Source organism: Gopherus flavomarginatus, chromosome 17, assembly GCF_025201925.1.
Source record: "Gopherus flavomarginatus isolate rGopFla2 chromosome 17, rGopFla2.mat.asm, whole genome shotgun sequence".
NCBI lineage: Eukaryota > Metazoa > Chordata > Testudines > Testudinidae > Gopherus > Gopherus flavomarginatus.
In genome coordinates, this window is record NC_066633.1 from 2,296,957 (window position 1) to 2,315,362 (window position 18,406).

Sequence of the window (18,406 nt, forward strand, 5' to 3'; positions counted from 1 at the left end):
TAATTGGCAGAGGCCCAGATCACTGCTCTTCCAACCCACCCTACAGGCTACATTCATTGGCACACAAGAGTGCTTACAGGAGACGAGGACAAAGCACTCTTGGAAGTCAGCCTGCTACTCTGGAACTTACCCCCAACAGAAACAGTGAAGCACAAACCTGTCTCTTTTTAGAAAGAGCTGCAAGATTACTATCTTGGTCCAGGTTTCTCCAATGGACTGAACTATGAAAACCTGCCCTCACAACTGACTGGGCAGATTCCTCCTCCGCTACTGTGGAAAAGCTGTGTGCTGCAGAGAAACTCTTATAATGTTAATTACTCAATTTAAGCCATGTAAAGTGCACACATTTCATAGTGATGGGTACCTACTAAATGTTCCTAAATAAAGAAATCTCCAGCTTTGGATGGATCCAACCCAAATATAAATATTAGAGATGTTCCTCTCTCCTTCTTATCTCCCACTCTACCCCCATAATAGCACAACAGTCAGCTCTCTTGCTTAAATGCCCTGCTTGTGGAGGGGGAGCTAGGTGATACTCCCACAGCATATTGCTCAGTATGACTATGCACGCTGTGTGGATGGAGAAGAGATACAAGAAAGTGAACATTTTCTTTTTAAGACCTATTAGCTGGTCTCCTTTTTCCCGCAACCGTGGATGCAAAAATGTTTTAAGAGCAGACACCTTTCCTAGAGATAACCCCTGCTGGCTAAGGAATAAGGGACAGTGCCTACATCCCTCAGAGGGCCAGTCCAAAGTAGAGTAGAGTATTTCACAGAGGTGCTGAGTCTCTAAGAGCATGACATCACTTCATGGCAGGACTCCCTCTGTCATCACCATTTAAATTCTTCAGGAGGAGAAATAATGACAGAGCGCACATGAGCAGAAAGCAGCTTGTTGGAGAAGGCCTATGAGCAATTCATGTTACTGTCAATACTGCTTAGCAGTGCCATTTAAATGTCAAACTAGCTACTGTCCTCTGAAAGGATCAGAGCAGCAGCATAGAAAGGAGTCACTACACTGGCTCTGATTTTTCACATAGTTGCACAGAACATTTATCTGCGCTGACATGCTCTGACTACAAAGCATTTCATCTCCACTCACAGCTCACCCTGGGATATTTGCAAACAGCACTAATTACATATTCTTACTGCAAGTCACCAAGCACACTTGCAGAGTAATGACATGGGACTTGCATTACTGAGGGCTGGGAAACACTGCCACAGCTGGGCACTCCACTAGTTGCCTTTCATTGAGATATACAAATGGTGATAGATTTCCTGACGTTCAGACACGAGGTCCTTAACATTGTTTATGAAACTACTTCAAATCGTCACACTAACTTTCCTGAGTTCTCTCTAGACAGTCACAAAAAATGGAGTCCATATAATCACCAATGTCCTACAAGTTCCTAGCAGCTAACACAATTCCAAGAACACCAGAGTATCCACCTTTCCCCTTGCACACAAGCTGGGAGTTGAGGTGTCTCCCTGCTCTTTTCTTCTGCTGGCTGGTCCATGAGTTTTGGCATAACAACTAATGCACTGGATAAGAAGTTAGAGGTTTGGTTCACTGACCAAACGCAAAGCACAATGAGGAACAAAACTCAGGCTGAGACGGGTGTTTGTCTTATTTACCGCACAGAAATTCTACAGTCTCCATTTGGATAGGATTGAGTGAGTTTACAAAGCAACTTTCTTTCAAAACTATTGTTTAAGAGTCATGTGAGATGCAAGCCCAAATGAGGGAATCCATGACCTCCCCCTGCAGAGAACATGCATGTCCAGGGTTTTATGTGTACTGAAGTTCCCTAGTTCTGTCCTCTCCCATACCAGGACTCCATGCTTTTTCAGAAACTATAATAGGAAGGGAGGAAGAATGGTCTTGTGGTTAAGGTGGAATGAAAAATCAAGAGATCTGGATTTATTTCCATCTCTGCCACTGATTTTCTTGTGGCTTGTGGTCAAATTACTTATTTCCCCCCCGCCTTCTGTAAATTGGGATAATACCTACAAGCAAAAGGGCATGGTGAAACCAATTGCATTAGTGATTGCAAAATCCTTCAAGATGCTTTGACAAAAAGGCATTAGAGAAAAGCAAACACAGTGTTATGACATTTAGGTCAAAGTGTTCCCAAATTGAAGATAGACTCATTTTGAATTATATGATTACTGAGTCTTGTTATCTGACATCCCTCTCTAAACAAGTGAAACAGACAGACAATGGACACTGGACAGAGAACAGGCATATTTGGCCACTAGACGTCCCTAATGCTCCTTAGAAATAGAGCTGCAAATGACCATTTGTCTAACTGTAAATAAGTCAAGTTGTAAGAGGAGGGCATTAGGAAGTGACAGTTTTGCATACCCAGCATGTTTCTGAACATTACATTCACTAATAAAATAATGGCATCCAGAGGTGATTGGTGCCTCTGGAATTAATCAACTTGCTTCCACATTACCTGAATTGTAGATTGCTAATGAGGATTTGGCACTGAATAATTCTCTGTCTCTACAGCATTCAATCACAGAAGTTTGTCATTTTTCTAACACATATTATACAAGAGGAGATGCTAAATGTATATCTGATTTTTGTAACACATTTGTCTTTTAATTTCTTATTTGTTATTCTTTTTCTCATTCAGATTTTTTTCCAGATAAATGAACACACCTATTTACAAGGCAAAACTCTGCATTGACACTTTTCTGCTGTTTAAGGCATCTCTGAGTAGGAGAGTTAGATATCTGGAGCAGAAAAGCAGATTAAGTAATCCCCCCGAAAAAGAAATTATCTTTGGTATAACACAAAACATAAATCTCCCACCAGTCCCAATCCTAAACTGCTTTTTTTCCCCTCCAAGAGGATTTATTACTTTCCAGTGAGCAGCCATTCATGTGCTTCTGTTCTTGTTTCTCTTTAAAGGATCAGATCCTGCCCAGCACGCACAACCCCGACAGAAAAATATAAATACAATGCATTAAAAAGAACACTATAAAAATGTAGGCTACCTAGGGATTGGCACCGTACTCCACACCACACGTCTACTTTCAAAATCTTACCTTATAGGCAACGCTGTTTGAGGAGTCCACAATGATAAATAGGGGCTTTCTTGTGAAAGGGTAGAGATCACCAGGGTGAAGGCTAAAAAGAGAAAGATGAGACAATTCACACAGTACTAGAACTTTCTGTGAAGCTGCTACAGGGGTCGCGCTGTCCTGCTTTGAGCGAGGAGGTTTCTCCTTAGGCACATAGCTGCCCACATCAAAGAGAGAACAGTAGGATGGAAGAAGAAAGCCTAATACTCAAGTTGTAGCTCACTTTACAGGAAAAACAGAATATTTAGGCAGAAGTGTTTTTGCAGTCACCCACACAGAGTATTAGCCCCAAACTAGAGAGGATTTAAAGACATTAGAAAGAGCTGGACACCACAGCAGACATCCAAGATGGTTTAGCATAAGTCGGGCCCTACCAAATTCACAGCCATGAAAAACATTTTAGACTGTGAAATCTGGTCTTTTGCGTGCTTTTACCCTATACTATACAGATTTCACGGGGGAGACAAGCATTTCTGAAATTTGGGGTCCTGACCCAAAAGGGAGCTGCGGAGGGATTGCAATGTTATTTTAAGGAGGTAGCGGTATTGCCACGCTTACTTCTGCGCTGCCTTCAGAGCTGGGTGGCTGTTGGCCAGGCATCCAGCTCTGAAGGCAGCCCCCCGGCAGCAGCACAGAAGTAAGGGTAGCAGTATTGCAGCCCCCCTTAAAATAACCTTGCGGCCCCCCCACAACTCTGTTTTGGGTCAGAACCTCTATAATTACAACACTGACATTTCAGATTTAAATATGTGAAATCATGAAATATATTATTTTTAAAATCCTGTGACCATGAAATAGACCAAAATGGACCTTGAATTTGGTACCGTCCTAAGTATGAGACAACGTAATCTTTTCTAGCCTTTCAGGAAAGTAACAGGGGGCTGGGCCTGAAGGGGTGCAGGTCCTCTCCTTCCCCTTGACCACACAGGATAGGAGGAGGGAAAGAAGGATCCACTCAGTCAAAGTGCTCCAATAAGAGTCCTGATGCTGTTCCTCCTGAACATCCGGGATTTGGGGAAGGAATGGGGCTGTGCAGCACCTGCCCCCAAGGCATAGTAACCCTAGGAACCAGCTTTCAAATATAGGACTGTTCCTGAAGTGGAATTCTGCTTAAGTTTAAGAATTGTGCCTGTTCATGCTTTTTAGTGAGAAACACTCAGAAGGGGGCCGGGGAGTGGAGATTACAGCCATACTTCTACAGACAGTTAGTGAGGTTTGCCCTTTAAGTCACTGGCTAGAGGCCAGGAGTTTTGAAACTGAGGATTCTGAGTTCTATTCCCCATTCTGAATGTATAATTGTTATCACCAGACCTACGTGCACTGAATAGCTAAGAGACAAAAAGACTGTCATGAGTATGTGTGCCATACGAACAACCTCGCTAAATAGAGTTTTACCTTCCACTGGTATTAGGCCTGGTCTAAATTTGATGGGGTCTCACGTCAATGCTGATGTACAAGGATTCAGCAAACACTTAAAGTTAACCAGCACAGCTGTGTCAGTTTGTGGGGAGCGGAGGGGGTGTTAAACCAATATAGCTATGTCAATATGAGCTCTAGCATAGCTGCAGTTTACACTGGCAAAAAAGTGCTTTTGCCAGGGAACTATATAAGCTGCGCTGGCAGAAGCACTTTTATGCTGATGTAAACTTCATCTACACTAGTAGGGTTTGCTGGTATAGCTACACCAGTAAAACAACTTTTCTAGTGTAGACAAGTGTCATCTAGATGTAGGTGGAGATGACGGGCAGTAAATACAGCTCAGCAGAAGTTAAGCAGTTCAGTCAGACTGACTCCGCCCAGGTGTGCATTCTCTTGCCCTCCCACTACTAGTTCATCAGACAGGAAACTCAGCCCAACTCTGAAGTTTTGTGACCTATGCATTTGATTATTACATATACACACACACATTATATATATATATATATATCTATATATATATATATCTATATATATATAAAATAAATGCACACATTTTTCCAGAAAAGTTAAATAGGGTTTGGTGCATCTTTACCGAGAAGAAAAAAAAAAACTTGCTTGCTATTTATTTCCCCTTGCTGAACCCATGAAACTCACCAGTGCATCTCCTTGTACGATTGGTTCCGTTTGTGGATAGCATCACCATTTATAATGTCCCGGTTACTGTTTGTAAGGACCCCACCAAAATCATATGGGCCTACAAATGTCAAAAAAGAGAGACAAGATTAGCTGTCATGCCACAACTTGGATTAAGTGATTATAGGTGTAGGACAAAATAAAAAGTAATGAATCTGAACTACCAGAGCTTCAAGAAAAAGTAATGATGGATAGTTTACAATTTACTAGCCATGCAACTTAAAATGTGTGTGTTTTGGTCATTTCAGTGACTAACCTTCTGGTCTGGTAATACTGCGCATGCTGTAACTTCCACATTATTCACTTATTCTTCAAAACAATGTAGAAATCAGAATCAAGACATCTACTGTAACCCATTAGGCTATGTAGTAAAAGGAATGCACATCTAGGTCAACAGATGCACCGGGGACAGGAAAAGAACTTTACATATATTTCATACAGGACAAATCAAGACAAATTTTAAATACGACTTGAATCAATATATTTCAGAGTTAGAATTTGTCCTTCTAAGGAGTTAAGATCAATCAATTTCAAAACCTGAACTTTCCCAGGGCAGCCACAATACCAGTCTTTGCAGCCATCAGAGCACTACTAGGAGCTCTACAAATAAATCTCATAAATTGAAGAAAAGTTGGTTTTTAAACCTAGTAACAATCCAACATTATCAGCCAGGTTTCAGATCCAAAGTGATGGCCAGCTAGTCTTTGGAATTCTGTTGTTTCTGAAGTTATAATAAAATATTATACAGTTTTAAAAGCTATGTTGCACTGTTTTGTCTGGTCCTACTGCAAGGTTAGTGATTATTCCATTGGGCACAGCATCTGGGCTGACTGGTGGACAGTGTAGAAATTTAAAAAATTGCTGTCTCCACAGAAACATCAATGGTCCCTGCAAGAGTGTGCTGGTACAGACAAGGATATATTTCTCAGTTTAGTGGGAGTAATGGAACTCTTCTAGCGTTAATGCGAGAACTGCATATATACTGTATTTCCTAATTCTGCACAGTTGGATTTCATCACTTATTTCATTTGCAGATAGTCCTTCCTTGTCTACACCTGAAAACCCCTTCCCCTCAATAAACAATTACTTTTTACTTGTAAGAGAAGCTTTAAGATGTCAGGAACAGAGCAAACTCATTTAGTGCTGTCACACGTGGCTTAAGTGTGACCTGTCAGCCAAAACTGGTCTATATAATTTAACAATGCAACCTGTGGCTCCCTCTTCTTTAATACAGAGCACTACATGCTGGGAATTTTAGTTTTTGCAGGCCACACTTTCCTATTTAAAAACAATACACACACGACTGACTGCAATCTGATTCATCATGCAAGCCCCTGGGACCTGAAAAGTTGCTTATGGAGCTCTCCATAGGACAAAGATTGGGTGCCTCTACAGTAGAGTAGCAAGTTAGAACAAAGCATGCAGTGAAGTTGGATACAATGCAGGTTACAAGGGACACAATATAGTTAAGACCAAACTGTCTGGGTTGCATCACACTGTAAGATGTTAAAAGTAATTAAAAAAAAAATCACTGCCACAATAGAAAGTTTGCAGGGATTTTTTTCTTTTAGCATTTTGAAAGATTCACAAATCATGCAAGGAAGATGAAACAAGCATGCATCTTATAAAGGAATGCAAGTCTCAAACAGATGAAGGGTATACAATATTTAGGATGTTTCAAATAATTTCTTCCTTTAAAGTAAGTTATAGAAAAGTAACAATCTTTTGACTGCATTTGCAGTAGTTGGCCAGTTTTAGATTTTTAGACTGTATCTGCATCCCAATATTCTGCTGGGTTGAACAACAGGGGAAGATGAGGTGAGGGGAATTATTAAAATCATGACAAGAGCTTGAATTGTCACATCAATAAATGTATAAGGAGTACAACAATCTCTGCAGAAAGCCCGTCAGCCATTTTGCCACCGTTCTCCTGAACATCTATTTTGATCTTTCCAATCTGAAGTAAATGCCAGATGTTGAACCATTTTATTATGGTAACTCTTCACTGATTGGCCAATTGAGCCATGTGTCTTCAAAACTTGTGACATTTTTAATATTTCAGATCTTCCAAAAACTTGGTCATGTCCTTTGAAAAGATTTCAAGTCAGTAGGTTATTGTGTGCTAAACACATAAAATTAGCTGCTGTGTGTCCAAAAGAAAGCAAGTCTTGGTAGGTAGATGGGCATAAGAAATTGGACTTGTCCTTTAAAAGGAGTTTTGCGAGATCTCTGTGGGCCATTTATCCTGAAATATAAAGCAAATTCAAGCCCTGCTCATGACAGGGAGCATTCCTTTATTGTACCTTCACTATCCGAACGACCTGAGGGAAACACGCCAGTAGCCGACAAGTAGATCAGCAGCACGCTGTTTGCAGGCAGCTCCTGAAATTCAAGCAAAGGAAAGGGGCAGGAGGAAAATTCAGACAGTTATTGTAACATGCTATGTACATTCTGTATCAGCCTGATAAAATCATTGGTATTTACAGGTGCAACTCCCCTGCCCCGGCTGCCCTTCACCCTTATGTGGCTCTTTTGCATGTATCTATATCGCTTACACAGACACTTCGTGAATCAATGGGCTTTTGGGATAAGAACAGACATACTGGGTCAGACCAACGGTTCATCTAAGCCCAGTATCCTGTCTTCCAACAGTGGCCAATGCCAGGTGCTTCAGAGGGAATGTACAGAACAGGCAAACAAATGATCCATATGGGTACACACAGTGATGCGTGCTGCAGAGGTACTCAGTTGTATCTTTTTAAATATCTGATTGATACGCCGGGTTCAGAGGCTGTAAGAGCACCATTTCCCACACATCCCCTCTTCCCTAATATCTAGTGAGACACAGATTTCCTGGAATGTGGAATCTAAGAGTTAAGCCAAGGTCCCTTTGGAAGAAGACAATCTCCAGCTGTCCCAGAATTCTGAAGGAAGTCTTGGCTCCCCGTTACCCTTCTCCTCCAGCAAAAAAGGGCCTGCAACAAAAATAATATCCCAAAACTTCTCAGTTGGGCAACTTGCCAAAAAATAACACAGGGTGCTGGATCCTGCATGAGTCTGTGCAAGCAATGCATATGCATCCATGTGCCACCTTTCCATTCACACCCTGCATGGGAGCACCGACATATCAGAGACCCCTGCTTTCTGGGGGAGAGACTGAGCATGCAGGCACACAGAACACCAAACACAGCCAGGAAGTTTCATTTTAGGCTCATCAGCTGTGACACTGCTTCCTCTGTAAAGAAACAAGTTGTTTTTAGCAACTAAATCCCCCAGTTGCTGTTGGTACAAACAATTAAATATACTGGGCCCTACAAGTATATTAACTGGAAATGAATTTAGCCACTACTTTTGCAGAATTCTTAGTAAAAGATACTTATATATTTAGATCAGATAATCTGCCACTAAGACAGACAAATAAGTCATTAAAATTTCCATCCTATGAAGAAGATGGAGATTAGTAGCCTTTTTAAATTGTAAAGTAAATGACAAAAGGTTAAAGCCTTAGTTTTCAGGAAAAATAAAAAAAGAAAGGGGTTTTCTTGACTTAGTTACTTTTTTTTTTTTTTTTTTTTTTAGCAAAGTGTACCATTCCAGAGTTGTTTTTTTTTAAATCAATTGACAAATACACCTGATTTTACAAACCTTGAACGCTGCTGCTAAGAACGTATACAGCTGGCTGAAGGTAGGTTTATACAGTAAGTACTTATGGGGATTTTCCCGCCTAGCAGGTTTCTCAGTCGACTCCTATTTAAAAACAAACAAAACAAAAAAAGCACACCATGTATATTCCTAATATATCTTTATCTTTAAACTTCCATTTATCTGAATATTCATCTACACTGTGCTCCCCTAACATATCGGTCTGCCTATGTAGGATTCTCTACTGAGTACCACAGTAACAAAGTTCAGGTCAGAAGCCGTTTGACAGTCAGTATTCAGGCTTAACCCTCAATTTAACTTGCCACCCAAATCCTGCTTTAATCCTGGATTGTAATTTTGAGAGAACAAGGTGAGAAAATGCAGTCTCCAATTCAGTTAGTTCCCAATCCCTTAATAAAGCTCCCTGACCACATTTTTAAGGACACTCCCTGATAAAAGCACACATCAGCCTCATTCTAGCTCCACGTTTTTTACTGCTGTAAAGTGTGCTGACAAAAAACAAGGACTGGCAATTCTCCCCTTTGTCTACAGATGAAACACAAAATGCATCCTAAATATCTACTCTAGACTATACTAACAGAGATGACCCAAATGAGAGGGACAAACTGAAAGTCCAATAAGCAAAAAGAAAACAGAGGGGCTTTTGGAGGACAGCAAACAAGATAAAGTCTTTCCGTTAGAACCAAACAATACTTGCTACTGAAGCTTCCACATATAATAGAGAAGCCACTGTTAGCCAGGTTCAACTCTAGAGTTTGAACCCACTTTCTGTAAGCATCAGAACAAGAGTTATAACAACATAGCTGCCATGCTCTACATACAGAGAAGATGGACTAAAGTTAATCGAATTCTGTTGCCAAGTTTGCAACTGAAAATGAAACTCACCTGCATTCCAGGTTTGTTCATTTGTGAAGCCAAGTTCATTGGTTCCCTTTCCAGTGCTTGCAACATTCGGAACATATCAACCGTTAATTCACTGAACTTTACCTGCAAGAGGAACACTGCCATCACTAATGCATCCTGTCTGGCATGGGGTAAATAGGTACTCTGTTTCCTAAGAATTACCCAAGTAAGAGCATCGAACTGCGTACTGAAAAGATTAGAGTGAAAAACTATACAATATCTAAAAAGTGCCCAACATTTGGTTAAGATACTTGAACCCCACTGCTGACATGGAAAAATTATAGAGGTGAGATATGAAAGCCATTTGACCTCACTGTTAGCTAAAGACAGAAAATTTCCCCAAGCTGTTTGGAAAGACATTAATCTGTTGCATCACCTGTGATGTGACCCTCATATGGAAGTGTCACATCACAGGTGATGCAACAGATCGGGTTTTTCCAGACACTGTCCCACAAAAGACATGGCACTAGCATGTCTTAAATATGCATGTAGCAGGGTGGTCACCCACTCCCAGCCTGAACGGGTTAAAAACCAGCCCTTCGAGAGGGCTGGGGTTGGGAGCCTTAGGCTGGGCTGACTGGGGAGGCAGCCTCAGCTGTGCAGACACACAATCTCCTCTAGCAGGAAGGGAGACAGGCCTGGCTGCTGGGGAGCTAGAAAAGGTACCTGGAGTGCAGCAGGGCTGAGGGAAGGCCACAGGAGCCGGGGAGCTCCCGCCTGGAAACCCCCCAGGCTGCAGCCTAGTATAAGGCCAAACAGGTACTAGAGTTGCAGGGGGCAGCCTCACTGTAGGTAGAGGCAGCAGGTCCAAACCCAGCCTTGCCTGTGATGAGTGGCTTATACTGCAGTCTGCCCCAGGGCGCCGGGGGTAGTTGGTGACTAGCAGTAACCTACGACTGAGGTGAGGTCGGGATGGTGGGTAGGGGGTTCCCCTGGGTGGGGAGACCCAGAGAGTGGGAGTACTCCCTGGGGGGCAGCACCTGAGGAAAGTGGCACCGGGTCCAGGCGGACATGGGGGCCAAAGCAGTGAGTGACGAGACTTCGGCCTGCAGAGGGCGCTCCAAGGCTGGAAAAAGAGCTAATTCCCAGGACGCCAGTAGGAGGCGTCGCCGGGTGAGTCTGTGCATGACTACAGTGAACAGCAGGCTTTGGGTATCAGATAGAAGAGATCATTCTTAACTAGCATAATGGATACAAGTGGTAAAAAAGTTATGCGGCAGTGGGCTGACATGGAGAGGTCCCTTATCTTGCAGTAACTTGAGTTTGAGCAGTTTTGTCCCTATGGGTGCTCTTTCGAAGGATGTGCCCACGTGCTCTTGACTAAAGAATGCAAAGCACTGTGTGCAAGGCTGCACCTAGCAGCACCTTGTGCCTCCAAATGAGGGCATATAACAAGAGGCACGAACATGCTGTCGTGTCACTCAGTTCCTTCTTGAGTGTGAAGCAGAGCTCCACAGCTGAGAAAAGGGGAAGGGAAGTGGAGTACCCATACGAACAAAACATCTTGAAGAACTCAAAGTTACTGCAAGATAACTAACCTCTTCTTCAGGTATGTGTCCCTATAGGTGCTCCACCACAGAAGACTCCCCAGCAGTAACTCAACGAGGAGACCAGTTGAAGACAATTCAAAGGACCATCACCAAATGTAGCATCATCCCTCCAAGCAGGTAAAATGGCACAATGCTTGGCTAAGGCATGAACAGAAGACCAAAATTGCAGTCCTACAAGTTTCTGTTATGGGAACGTCTTTCAGGAGAGCTACAGATGTGGACTGAGCTCTAGTGGAATGTACTGTCACTCCATGAAGGGGCTGCATCCCAGCGGATTCATAACAGGTTAAAGAGAGACCTGAAACCCATTTCAAGACTGAGTGTAAACTGTTTGTCATTCCCTCTGTGAAAAGTCTACAAATAATCTGGGAGAGGCCCAGATGATCTTAGTCCTGTCCACGTAGAAGGCAAGAGCAATTGGACATATAGTGTATGTAGGCTGGCCACCTCTCTGGAAGCATGATGCTTTGAGTACTTGGTATGTGGAACTCTTGATTAATACGATATTCCAAAAGATACCTTTGGAAGAAGCAAGGATGTGATATAGCATAACCATATTTCTATACAAGGTAGTAAATGGTGTGTCTGCCATCAGAGCACTGAGTTCTCTCATATGTCTACGTGAAGTGATGCCTATAAAGAATGAAGTCTTGCAGGAGAAGTGGAGGAGAGAACAGGTAGCCATCAGTTCAAAGGGGGTTTTCCTTAGGGCACTGAGAACCAAATTAAAAATTCCCACTGGGGGGCCAAAGACCATACCAGAGAAACAAGTCATGTAAGCCCTGGAGGAATCTGGCTGTACAGGTCTGTCGCACCTTACGCGCATTTAACATGCGCAATTTCAGCTTTACACGGTCGGCAAAAACAAAAGAGAATAACAATTTAAATACTGTTTCTGTAGTGCAGGCAATTCCGCCCGCCATTCAACTCAGTGTAATTTTGACTATACGCGGTATTCGCTTTACGCGCTAACCGTGGAATGGAACCCCCGCGTAAGAGGAAACAGACCTGTAATAGGATGGGCAAAAAACTGAAAAGCCCTCAAAAAGTGGAAGGCAGCGACAATGGGCAAATGTACTCATTGCTAGACGGCATGTCTACAAATCCAATAGTTAGTCTAGGATTTTGGAAAGCAGAACACCTCTTCAGTCTATACCAGCATCAGAGAACACCAGGAATGGAAGTATTTCTAATTTTGAAGGTAAGTTTTGCGAGTCCTGAGTTTCCTGCTAGATAGGAGAACTGACTAGACCTTATCCAAACATATTAGCCCCATGCTCAAGAACCATCTAGGAACCATACTCTCAGATTCAGGGGAGAGGGGGTTCAGATACATCAGGGTCCCAGAGTTCTGGGACAGGAAATCCTTCGTGAGAGAAAGTCTGGGAGGCGTTGCCAAAAAGTGAAGGAGGTTCTTGTACCACACTTGTGTTGTTCAGAATGGTGTAATGAGGATAACCTCCCTTTCCTGTTGCAGTTTAAGCAAGGTCTTGAGGAACACAGGCAGAGCAGGTAAGCACATAGCAGGATACAGGGCCACAGTGTTGTCAGGGCAGTCTCAATCCCCCTGCTGATTCCTATGTAAATAAGTCTCCCCGTTTTTATTCCATGCTGCTCAATTTACATTGGAGACAGGTTGCTAGCTGCCTTCTCTCAAGTTCAGGAGAAAACCAGTTTCTCCCTGTGTCTGGTCACAGACTTTGAAGCATATCAGTGAGTATCCATAATTTCTCATATAGTATTTCTGAAATGTATGGGCAACAAACCAGTCTCCCATATCTAATTGGAATGACGGCAGCTAGTGTCACCATGCTGAAGTGCTGGGAAAGTGCTAGGTGTCCAGGTTTCTGAGGTCGAGGATTGGTCTCCATCCTCTGCCCCCTTGGGAATGAGGAGATAGTTGGAATAAAACCCTGTTCCAATGAACTCTGGGGGAACAGGTCCGACCGACCCCAAGAGTAGGAGAGACTGGATGCCTTGTTTTAAGAGATCTTTGTGAGAGGGGTCCCTGAAGAGGGACAGAGAATGAGGGTGCCGGGGTGGGGTGGGGGAGAAGAGTCTGGAAGTGGATAGAATATCCCACACTGATCACCTCCAACACCTAGAGCCCTGTGCGGATACAAAAAATGTGGATCCACATCCACCAGGATCAACGTGCAATCCGTCTTCTACTTGTATCCACATCTGTACCCACAGCAGCAAGCCATCTAGTGACATGGGAGGGGAAGCAAGCGGGGGGGGGGGTGCAGGGTCTTACAGGGAAGAGGCAGCACAAGGGTGGGATTGGAGGTAAGGAGTAGCATGGAGGCAGGGTCTCAAGAAGAAGGGGCAGCATGCGGGGAGGGGATGGCAGAAGGGACTTTGCATCATATGCTGCTCCCAGGGGCTAAGAATGGCAATCAGCAGCAGTGCTTATCGCATCACAATGGGGCGGAGGGGTGGGGCACCAGGGTCCCACCCGCTCCGATCCCCATGGCTGGGGCTGGGCCCTGCTGCCCAGGAGCTTGTGGGACAGGCCTGAGAGCACAGCCACTGCTGCCAGGCCATGGTGTGGACGCTGGCGCTACCCAAGAGGCCCAAGCTGCTGGACAGGAAGCTGCACGGTGAGTGGATGCTGGACAGGCCTACTGCCCAGCCCCAGCCACTGGCTGCTGGCCTCCAGCCCAGTGCGTGCTGCACCCCACAGGCTGTCCAAGCTGGATACCGCAGGCCAGGCATCGTTGGTGAGAAGAGCCCTGCGCAATCATATCTGCATCTGATCTACTATCCTCAGAAATGGTCCGGGGATATTTGCAGATATGAAGTGGATATTCTCAGATTTGCAGGGCTCTACCAATACCCATTTACCAGAGGTAACCTGTTCCCAGGCAGGGAGAAAGTGAGAAAGTATAGCTTGTACAGCACAGGATCTGGGAAAGAAAGTTGTTCAGAGCCCTTGATTAAAGTGTCAAAACTGTTTATTAGTGGGAGGTGCAGACGTTGCAGAAGGGGATTGTAGACCTTTTTTGAGGTCTAAATCAGGGGGTCTCAGGACAAACTTTTTGGTGGCCTCAGAGTGATTGTTGGTGGCTGGTCTCACACTTTCCTAAAACAATTAGCTTTAGGAAAACCAAATAAATATGCACACACACACGTCCAAATCGTTATAATTATTTATTGCTAGCTAGTAAGTCTGCTGTGAAAAGTGATATTAAACATACAAGTATCACTTTTCACAGTGGACTTACTCAGCCCTACCACGCCTGGGGACAAATTAAGCTTGGGGACACAGCGGGGAATAGAGCCTAAAGCCCCACCACCGGAGCCTGGGGCCTGCTGCCGCGCAGCCAGAGCCCAGGGCTGGAGCCCGCCGGCCAGAGCCTGCCACCCCACCATTCCAGGGCTCAAGCCCAAAGCCTGAGCCCCACCACCCCTGGAAAGGTGGGGAACTCACTGGCTGCCTGGTCCACCACTGTGTACCCTAGGTGACTCCAGAGGGTGGCAGGGCCCAATCCCTGCTGGCAGCTCCAGCAACCAACACCAAGGCAGGGTGCTTTGCTACTCCCACCCAGCCCAGGAGGCTGTGGCCTCAAGAAAGGTCCCTGGTGGCCGTATTTGAGAAATACTGGTCTAGATCTCCTCCTGTGAAAGCCCAAATGTCTGGGAAAAGTCTGCTGCGGATGGTACTGTAACAGTACAAAGAGCTCTGACATCTGGAAAAAAAATGGTTACCCACCTTTTAGTAACTGTTGTTCTTCGAGATGTGGTGTTCATGTCCATTCAAAGTAGCTGTGCGCATGCCGTGTGCACACCAGCCGGAAGATTTTCCCCTAGCAGCATCTGTAGGGTCGGTCCAGGTGCCTCTTGGAGTGGCACCACCACGGTGCCCTATAAAGGGACCCACCAACCCTCCACCCCCAGTTCCTTCTTGCCAGCACTCCGACAGAGGGGCAGGAGGGTGGGTGTTGAAATGAACATGAACACCACATCTTGAAGAACAATAGTTACTAAAAGGTGGGTAACCGTTTTTTCTTCTTCGAGTGGTTGTTCATGTCCATTCAAAGTAGGTGACTCACAAGCCTAACCTTAGGAGGTGGGGTCAGAGATCACTGCTGACTGGAGTACTGCGCGACCGAAGGCTGCACCATCCCTAGCCTGGTGCGTGATGGCATAGTGAGAAGACAACGTGTGGATGGAGGACCACGTGGCTGCTCTACAAGTCTCCCGAGTCAGAACGTGAGCCAGGAAAGCCGCAGAGGAGGCCTGCGCCCTAGTGGAGTGGGCCGTGACCGGAGGGACAGGGGTCTTAGCTACGCGGTAGCATTCCCGGATGCAGGTCGCGATCCATGAAGAGATTCGCGGAGAGGAGACCGGGAGCCCCTTCATCCTTTCTGCCACTGCGATAAAGAGCTGGGTCGAGCATCTGAATGGCTTGGTACGCTCTATGTAAAAAGCCAAGGCCCTGCGGACATCCAGGGAGTGTAGCCTCCGCTCTTCGCTGGAGGCATGTGGTTTCGGATAAAACACCGGCAGAAAGATATCTTGGCCCATGTGGAACTGTGAAACGACCTTGGGTAGGAAAGCTGGATGAGGTCTAAGTTAGACCTTGTCCTTGTATTAGACTGTGTACGGGGGCTCAGATGTCAACGTTCGAAGCGCCGACACCCGTCGAGACGAGGTGATCGCCACCAGGAAGGCGGTCTTGTACGACAGGTACAGCAGGGAGCACGAAGCCAGAGGCTCAAAGGGAGGCCCCGAGAGGGCAGAGAGGACCAGATTCAGGTCCCAGGCAGGGGTCGGCTGATGCACATGCGGGAAGAGCCTGTCCCTTGAGGAAACGCCCAACCAGCAGGTTCGCAAACACCAAGGCACACACCCCCCCCAAATGAAAAGCGGATATGGCTGCCCAGTGAACACGAATGGATGAAAGGGAGAGGCCCAGTCGTCTTAGGTGAAGCAAATAGTCAAGGACATCGGGAATTGGTACCCCCACCAGGTTGTGACCCCACTGACCCAACCATATGGAGAAGCGCTTCCATTTGGCCAGGTAGGTGGCCTTAGTGGACGGTTTCCTGCTACCTAGCAGCACCTGCCTGACCTGCTGGGAGCACTGCAACTCCACCGGGTTCAGCCATGGAGCATCCAGGCTGTGAGGTGAAGGGACTCAAGGTTTGGATGGTGGAGAGGGCCCCGGTCGTGTGTGATCAGGTCCAGGAGTAGGGGCAGCGTTAGTGGCGCCTGAATTGACATGTGCAGGAGTGACGTGAACCAATGCTGGCGCGGCCACGCTGGAGCTATCAGGATTACCCTGGCGTGATCCCTGCGAATCTTTAAAAGCACCCTGTGTATCAAGGGGATCAGAGGGAAGGCGTAGAGCAGACCGTCCTCCCACGGCTGTAGGAAGGCGTCCGACAGAGACCCCCGACTGCGGCCCAGGAGGGAGCAAAACCGTCAGCACTTCCTGTTTTCCCTTGAAGCAAACAGGTCTAACCGGGGAAAAGCCCCAGAGTTGGAAAATTGAGAGCACCATATCCCATTGGAGGGACCACTTGTGACCCTGGAACGAGCAGCTGAGGGTGTCTGCCAAACCGTTCTGCTCCCCCGGAAGATAGAACGCGTCAGGTAAGTGGCTTTGTGAATGCAGAAATCCCACAACACAAGGGCTTCCCTGCAGAGGGGAAGGAGCGTGCACCCCCGTTTGTTGATATAAAAAACTGCCGCCGTGTTGTCCGAAAGACTGAAACACACCTGCCAGCCTGTTGAGACCAAAAGGTCAAACACGCCAGGCAGACCACTCTCAGCTCCCTGACACTGATATGCAACTCGAGGTCCTCCTGCAGCCACAAGCCCTGCGTCCTGAGGCTTCCCAGGTGCGCTTCCCAACCTCGATCCGAGGCGTCCGTCACCAGGGAGAGGGAGGGCTGCGGAGGAGCAAAGGGGACACCCATGCAGACTTCCCGCAGGTTGAGCCACCACCGTAGCGAGCTCAGCACCAACTGGGGAACGGACACCACTGAGTCCAGGGGGTCCCTGACCGCGTGATAAACTGTCGCCAACCAGGACTGCATCAGGTGAAGCTGGAGTCTGGCATGGACCACCACATAGGTGCACACAGCCATGTGGCCCAACAGCCGGAGGCAAACTCGTGCCGTGGTAACTGGGGTGCAGTGCAGTTCGAGGAGGAGCTTGGAAATTGCACGGAACCTGGACTTTTGGCAAGTACGCTTTGGCGTGGGTGGAGTCCAGAACTGCTCCTATGAACTCTATTCGTTGCGTCGGAGACAGGGTGGATTTGGCTTCGTTCAAGAGGAGGCCAAGATCGAGAAAGGTCCGCCTGATGAACACCACCTGGGTCTCTACCTGCTCCTTGGGGCGGCCCTTTATGAGCCGGTCGTCCAGGTAGGGGAATACCTGGATGCCCCGTCTGCGCAGGAAGGCTGCCACGACTGCCATGCACTTCGTGAAGACCCTGGGAGCAGCTGACAGGCTGAATGGGAGCACCGTGAACTGCAGATGGATGTTGGCCACGACGAACCTGAGGTACCGACAGTGCCGTGGAATTATGGCGATGTGGAAATAGGCGTCCTTTAAGTCGAGGGCGGCATACCAATCTCCTGGATCCAGGGAGGGGATAATCAAGGACAGGGAGACCACGTGGAACTTGAGTTTTCGCACAAACTTGTTCAGCCGCCGCAAGTCTAGGATGGGTCTCAGGCCCCCTTTTGCCTTCGGTATTAGGAAATACCGGGAGTAGAAGCCTTTGCCCCTGAGCTCCTGCGGGACTTCCTCCACCGCCCGCCTCCATGAGGGACTGCACTTCTTGAATTAGAAGTTGCTCTTGAGATGGGTCCCTGAAGAGGGACGGGGAGGGGAGTTGGTGGGGCGGAAGGGAGGAGAACTGGATAGAATATCCCCTCTCTACCATGCGGAGTACCCAGCTGTCCGACGTAATTTGGGAGCAGACACAGTAGAAGGTAGGGGTGGAAGGATTCAGAGTCTCGATTGGTAGGTCGCCCTCGACCGTACCATCAAATAGGGTGGTCTCGATTGGCCAGATGCCTGGCCGGAGGGGTGGCGCTGGTGATGCCTCCTGCCATTTCTGCCTC

The 18,406-nt window shown here is 46.4% G+C and overlaps 1 protein-coding gene across 4 annotated transcripts in view; it reads right to left on the reverse strand.

Moving 5' to 3' along the window:
• SCAI (suppressor of cancer cell invasion) overlaps positions 1 to 18,406 on the reverse strand; it is a 110,242-nt gene that overhangs the window by 13,766 nt on the left and 78,070 nt on the right. For all 4 annotated transcript variants that reach the window (XM_050926252.1, XM_050926251.1, XM_050926253.1 and 1 more), the window contains 5 exons: positions 9,754 to 9,855; positions 8,851 to 8,952; positions 7,509 to 7,587; positions 5,167 to 5,266; positions 3,058 to 3,139 (listed from right to left, as the gene is read on the reverse strand). In XM_050926252.1, coding sequence (XP_050782209.1) covers positions 3,058 to 3,139; positions 5,167 to 5,266; positions 7,509 to 7,587; positions 8,851 to 8,952; positions 9,754 to 9,855 — 465 coding nt within the window. The remainder of the gene's footprint in view (positions 1 to 3,057; positions 3,140 to 5,166; positions 5,267 to 7,508; positions 7,588 to 8,850; positions 8,953 to 9,753; positions 9,856 to 18,406) is intronic.